This window comes from Cupressus sempervirens, chromosome 3 (genome assembly GCF_028749045.1).
Source record: "Cupressus sempervirens isolate cs-2001-9-10 chromosome 3, ASM2874904v1, whole genome shotgun sequence".
NCBI lineage: Eukaryota > Viridiplantae > Streptophyta > Pinopsida > Cupressales > Cupressaceae > Cupressus > Cupressus sempervirens.
The window spans coordinates 827,433,225-827,440,834 of NC_143120.1; the positions used below are offsets into that span (position 1 = coordinate 827,433,225).

Here is a 7,610-nt window from a genome sequence, read left to right on the forward strand (position 1 = left end):
AATGGTCATAACAAAGAAAATTTTGATTACTATGAAATACATTATATTGATAAGAAAAATCTTTTAGTAATCAAATTTATTTTCTCTAATGAAATAACATATGCCACAAAATATGGATAAGTATTGCTTAAACAAGTACAAGATTTGATAAGATTTTTCTTATCTAATATAGCATCATAGCACTATTTTGAAGTTTCCTTGCAATCCAATAGTATTCTATGATTATGTGGTAAATTTTAAATGTGATTACACACCATAAAAGAATAATATGAAGATAATATGTGCCAAAGATTTTACTTCATGTCAATCAATTGGTTGATAGATGCAATTTTCAAGAAAATTTTTGATTTGTTTGATATTTAATTTTTATTTAGTAGACATACCCAGATTTTTCCTTATGTCATTCAATATGTTTGATAGATGGTATTTTGAAGAGTGAATTTGATTTATTTGAGATAGTAGACTTTCTTCCATTTGATAGACATCGCATGGATTACTCAGAAAAGAGTACCAATTTATACACATCGAAAGGTTTTCTTCACTTAAATACAATATTATCTATACATTCTAAAAATCTTCTCGTCTTACAAAACGAATGTATCCTTTTTCACTGCTTGTGTTTTTTAATTATCTTGTGCTTCTCTACTCTGCGCTAATGTGCTCTCCCATGGCTCCTCTTGTATTCTTAACTTTCATGTTTTCCATCTTCTCAATCTCGGCGCTTCCTCATTCTCTGAATAACAACTCCCAATATTTTATGTTGCAATTCAAAGCAGCCATTACAAACAATAACAACAGTTTGCTTCCCGACTGGGCTCCCCATCTCCCGCCGTGCAATTGGACCGGCGTTACTTGCCATCCCTCTTCCCAGTCTCTGCTCGCCCTCAATTTGTCCCAAATGAATTTAGACGGCACAATCCCTCCTGCAGTAGGGAATCTATCATCTCTCCAAACCCTTGATCTCTCAAACAATGCCCTCACTGGTACCATTCCACCTCAACTCGGTCAACTTCACCGTCTGCACATACTCTGGCTGTATGGCAATCAATTGCAAGGAACCATTCCGCCCGCTCTTTCTTCTTGCCGCAGTATGTATGACTTGGCACTATCCTACAACCAGCTTCATGGCAGCATTCCACCCGAGCTGAGCCGCCTCACAAGTTTGAAGAACCTTTACTTGGGAGGAAAGAGACTCACCGGTAACGTTCCCCATTCCTTCAAAAATCTCTCCTCTTTAGTTATATTGTATTTGGAGGACAGTGATCTCACAGGTCCCATTTTCCCTGAGCTGGGCATGCTCGCTCACCTTCGCCAGCTTCACCTTTAGGGAAATCACCTATCAGGGAGCATTCCTTGTTCTTTAGGAAATCTGTCTGCCTTGACTGTTTTAGAACTATCAGCAAACCACTTATCAGGCTTTATTCCCTCCTCTTTGACAAATCTCTCAAAATTGAATGAATTGAATTTATATCACAACCAGCTGACTGGGCATATTCCGTGGGACATTGGTACCAAGCTACCCCATTTGACATACCTCAGTCTATGGGACAATCAGCTTAGTGGGAGTATACCAAATTCCATTGGGAATTGTTCCAGGCTCGACACACTTACAGTAACCCAAAACAGGCTCACTGGAACGGTGCCAGTGGAACTTGGTAAGTTGGGCCTCCTGACTGAGCTTTATCTGAGCCAAAATCAACTTGTCGGTACTAGCACGAACACAATGGACTTTCTCACCGCTCTTATAAACTGTTCCCACTTAGAGTTAATAGATGTATCAGATAATCATCTCACGGGTATAATGCTTCCATCCATCAGTGAACTGTCGCCCAATCTCTCTCGCCTGAATCTATCACACAACATGATAAGTGGAACCATACCTCAGCAAATTGCAAATCTGACAAATTTGACCTTCTTAGATCTGGGCAATAATCTTTTTAGTGGCAATATTCCATCTGCAATTAAAAGATTCCAAATATTGGAAAGACTGCATCTGAATGTGAACAAATTAGAAGGAAGCATTCCAAGAGAGATAGCTCCAATGGAACATCTCGGACTCTTGGATCTTAGTCAGAACCAGTTATCTGGAAGAATACCAGATTCGCTCTTTAGCCCACAACAACTAAGATATCTTTATCTTCATCATAACAACTTATCGGGAGAGATCCCTGTTAGTTTAGAGGGATGTCAGAAGTTGGAGCTGCTTGACTTCTCCTACAATAAACTGGCAGGAAGAATACCCCGTGGAGTCATTGCGAGCCTTCAAAACCTGCAATTCTATCTCAATCTTTCATCGAATTCTCTACAAGGGCCCTTACCACTGGAGATGAGTAAAATTGTGATGGCTCAAGCTATAGACATATCTAGAAATCGACTTACTGGGGTAATTCCAAATACTCTTGGAGGCTGCATAGCATTAGAACTTTTAAATCTATCCCACAATGCCTTTGAAGGTCCAATACCGGATTCACTATCCAAATTACAAAATCTCAATGAAATGGACCTGTCTGCCAATTTTTTATCAGGTTCAGTACCAGTGTCTCTTGGGAGACTAAAAGTGCTTAACTACATGAATGTTTCTTTCAATTTGTCAGGTCAAATTCCACAAGGAGGGTTGTTTCCAAATAGAACTGTTACAGCATTGTTCGAAGGAAACCTTGGCCTCTGTGGCCCAAGAAACTATTCATTGCCTCCATGCCCAAAACAAAGCCAGGGAAAGCATTCACAGCTGAAAATAATAGTCTTATCAGTTGTTGGAATCATTGCCTTAATATTAGCCTCTTTTATTGTAGGAAAGCTATGGAGGAATAAAATGTCAAGAAAACTATTGCATCCTTCAAGCCCTTTTTTTCAAAGGCTCGGCTATCCAAAGTTTTCTTATCAAGATCTTGTCATTGCAACATCTGGATTTGATGAGTCAACCTTGGTTGGAGTGGGTCATTTCGGATCAGTCTACAAAGGCATTTTGAGGGATGGTAGGATAGTTGCCATCAAGGCTCTCAATTTGCATAATGAAGATTCCCAAAAGAGCTTTAACACAGAATGCAAAGTGTTGGGAAGGATCAGGCACCGCAACCTCGTTGGGATCATTAGTGCCTTTTACTACCCTGACTTGAAAGGTCTGGTTCTCCAATATGCATCAAATGGGAGCTTCGAAAAGCTTTTGCACCCTGACAGAGATGATCTAGACTTTTCTGAATTGGGATTGAGTGAGTTTTTGAGCATTGCTATAGATGTAGCACATGGCATGGAATATTTACATCATGAATGTCCTTTGCAAATTGTTCATTGTGACTTAAAACCTAGCAATGTACTTCTGGATGTCAACATGACAGCCCTTGTGACTGATTTTGGTATATCCCGTTTAATTACCACTCCAAACTCCATAGACTCGCTGGGTTCAACAACATTTGCACTAAAAGGCTCTATTGGCTATATTGCTCCAGGTAATTTCTTTTAATTATGTTTACATTGGTATTAACCTTTTCCTTCACAGTTTTCTAATAATTTTGTGACCTAAATGGGTTGCAGAGTATGGATTGGGCGGGGCTGTTTCTACAAAGGGCGATGTTTACAGTTATTGAATTCTGATATTAGAAATGGTTACAAGGAAGAGACCAACCGATGATATGTTTCTAGAACACCTGAACTTGCAAAAGTGGGTGAGATCAGCTTTACCTGATAGAGTAGCAGAGATTGTTGATAGTAGGTTGCTGAGGGATGTGAATGCAAACATGGAAGAGAATGGATTCCTTCTTTCATTTATAAATGTTGGTTTGCTATGCAGCAATGAATCGCCAAGAGAACGACCCTCCATGAGAGATGCAGCCAGGGCCTTGGAGAACATCAAGACAGCTTTGACAGGAAATGCAGCTTCTTCCAATTTAGCATCAACTATATCAGACCTCCTACGCAATACCAATCCCACTGGATTTTCAGCATCAGATAGCCAAAGTTCCACATTTTAGATGTTTTGAGTTCCATCGTGTACGTTTAGGTAGTCTATGGTGACTATAAGTTTATAATCTTCTACAAGTTTACATACTTTCATGCAAAATATCATGTACAGTGTTTCTACTTCCTAATCATGTACATATATATGAACGTAGTAAATTAATGTTTGAATATTATCTTCTGTATGGCAGTTCATGGCAGTTCCTCTTATTATATGGAGAATTTTTAAGTATGCAATTCTGTTTTTTTCCTGAGTACTCATCATTCTCCATAATCACAAAGATTAGATCAATCCAAATACTATAAAAACCATGAAATGTTCGTATCTAGAGAGAATATATTGTGCACAAGAATTTGAAGACTGTCCATTTCCGAATTTGTTTGAATAGTTAAGAATAGTTCTAAAAGATGGTTAATTATTATTTTTAATTGAATATATGTACATTATATGAACTGCATCAAAGACCTGTTGGTACTGTAAGTTGGCAAATATTACCTCGATCTTAAAGATTGATGCTGTGGTTCGACGAGTCTGAGATGAACATGCAACTTCAGTTTAAAGTTTTAATTTAAATTTGGCTTTGACCGTCAGGCATCATAGTTAGCTTTTTTAAACAGCAATTCATAGAATAAAACATGTCCATGGGCAGAGTTTCAAGACTAATTTAATTGGTTTTAAATTCAATTTTGTTTCCGCATTCTCCATCGATGAAAGAGAATGTATTCGTAGCAGTTTAGGTCTCCAGTGTAAGTTTTAGTGATTCAGCATGAAATAATGAGCACTTTATATACTGTTTAAATTGCCGTTAGTAGAACTGTACTCTACCCTTCTCCATTGTAGATTTTTTGATAACAATATTTTTAACTTCAAGATTATTCTATGCAATGTAAGCGGTTTTTCAGTTTTCAGATCTGTAATTTGAAAAAAAATTATATCCTTAAAAACAGAGCACTGTTAATATTTCAGATTTCAGATTTCTGTGTATGTTTCTCGACTCTTTAATTGTTGTTTATATTCTCTCTCTCATTGGTTGGTAATAATTGTGCATAGAGCTGCCTTCAGGTTTCACGGATATTAACCTTTTTAATTTTCTGCAGTAGTATTGAAGACAAAGAGTTGTCTTGATACTCACTCTATGACTGATCTTATAGTGGATAATTTGTGATGATTGTTGTCATCCTAATTTATACTTATTGAAGGCAAAGAGAGACAAATACACAGAAATAAAACTGATTTTATTGCCTTACTTCCTTTCAAAATGCATTACATAAGGCCTCTATTTATAGAGGTTTCAGAACTTTATTGAATACAAAATACATTTTACACATGTTATAATATATTAAATATGTAATTCAATATGGGCGGCTATTTTTGTGGGCTGAGACGGCTATTTATTGTGGACATCTTCATTGTCTAATATTACTCTGGATGGTGGATGGACGGCTAAGTTGGGCTGTGGATGGTGGACTGTTGGCAGAAATTAATACTGCCAATACTCTCCTTTAATTTCTATCATTAACAAATTTTGCATCAGTAATACCCAATTTATCCTGCAGATATTCAAAGTTATTCTTTGACAATGCCTTAGTGAAGATATCTGCCAATTGATCTTCAGATTTGTAGAACTCAAGATAGATTTCTCCATTGTTGACCAATTCTCTGATGAAGTGATACCTTGTATCAATATGTTTGCTCCTCTTATGAAATACATGACTTTTAGATAATGCTATTGTTGATTTGTTATCACAAAGAATTGGTTTTGGTTCCTCTTGATGATAGTGAAAATCAAACAAAATTGGATGCATCCATACTGCTTGACATGCTATGGAAGTGGCAGCTACATATTCTACTTCAACTGATGAGATTGTCACTATAGGTTGCTTCTTTGATGCCCATGACACAGCTCCTGATCCAAGGTGAAAGGTATATCCAAAAGTGCTCTTCCTGTCATCAATGCTACTTGCAAAATCATTGTCAGTATAACCAATCAAACCAAAATTGTTAGCTTTGAAATATAAGATTCCATATCCCATTGTTCCTACAATATATCTGAATATCCTTTTTCCAATTTGCCAGTGAGAATTTTGTGGTGATTCCATGAACCTTGAGATTAAACTACCACTTTACATGATGTCTAGCCTTGTAGCTATCATATACATTAAACTTCCAACAAGTCTTTTAAACATAGTTGGATCAACATTTGAGCACTTCTCTTCCTTGCTAAATTTTGTTCCTGTTGCAACTGGAGTTGATGTTGGATTGGAATTCATCATTTTAAATCTCTTCACATCCTTTATATACTTGGATTGACAAATGAAGATACCTTTGTCACATTGAATAACTTCAATAACTAAGAAATATCTCATCAACCCCAAATCTATCATTTCAAAAGTTTTCATCATTTCTAACTTGAACATGTCTATTGATAGATTTCTAATGAATATCAAGTCATCAACATACAAGCACACAATCAAAATTTAACCTTCTTTATTAGTCTTAACATATAACATGGGCTCATTGTTACTTCTATTGAATTGATTACTTATCATGTATGAATCAATCCTCTTATACCAAGCCCTAGGAGCTTGTTTTAAACCATAAAGTGCCTTGTTTAGTTTATATACCTTATTTTTATGCCCACTAACCTCATAACTAGGTGGTTGTTTAATGTATACCTCTTCATCAAGAAAACCATTCAAAAAAAGCTGATTTTACATCTATTTGATACACTTTCCAATCATTTTGTGCTACTATTGCTAAAATAGTTCGAACTGTGTCAAGTCTAGCAACTGGAGAAAATGTTTCATTATAATCAATTCCATATTGTTGTGAAAAACTTTTAGCAACTAGCCTTGCCTTATGCTTAACAATTTCACCTTTTGCATCAAATTTAGTTTTGTAGACCCATTTGACTCCTATACATTCTTTTCCTTTAGGTAAATCTATTAATTTACATGTATTATTTCTTTCAATAGAGTAAATTTCTTCATCCATTGCCTTGATCCATTTATCTTCTTTAATTTTTTCATCAAAATACAATGGATCACAAAAAAATAAAGAAAAATTTGAGTAAATATCTACATTCTCTTCTTCTTGATCATATATCTCTTTTAAGCTTCTTGTCTTCTTACTTTTGTAACTTGGTGTAGAGAATGTAGAATTAGATTTATCACTTACATTTGAACTTAGAAGTGAGGCTCCTTGCACAAAGTTCCTTGGTGGAGTATTTGGTGGTGATTGAGTCCCTTGTTCCTTCAATTCATTGTCACCTTGTAATATTGGTGCTCCTCTTATGACTTGTTTGTTATCATTTTTATGCCATGAATCTTCTTCTTCAAATTTAACAACCCTGCTAATGATCAATTTCTTTGAAATAGGGTTATACAATCTATAAGCCTTTGATTCTTCACTATAACCAATAAACATGCATTTTTCACTTTTATCATCCAATTTCTTCCTCAATGCAGATGGCACTAATGAATAAGAAACACATCCAAAAACTCTAAAATGGGATACATTATGTTTCTTACCATTCCATGCTTCTTGTGGAATTGTGTTCTTAACACTCCTTGTAGGAATCCTATTCAAGATGTATACAACACATGCTACTGCTTCTACCCAAAACTCATTGGATAGATTTTTGGCCTTCAACATA

At 35.9% G+C, this 7,610-nt stretch overlaps 1 protein-coding gene across 1 annotated transcript; it reads left to right on the top strand.

The window, feature by feature from the left end:
* Positions 1-667: 667 nt before the first annotated feature.
* On the top strand, positions 668-3,968 carry LOC149569336 (uncharacterized). Its single transcript, XM_089817729.1, has 4 exons — positions 668-1,199; positions 1,416-2,525; positions 2,595-3,446; positions 3,598-3,968. The coding sequence occupies exons 1-4, from the start codon at positions 668-670 to the stop codon at positions 3,966-3,968; spliced, it is 2,865 nt and encodes a 954-aa protein (XP_089673855.1).
* The last annotated feature ends 3,642 nt before the right edge of the window (positions 3,969-7,610 follow it).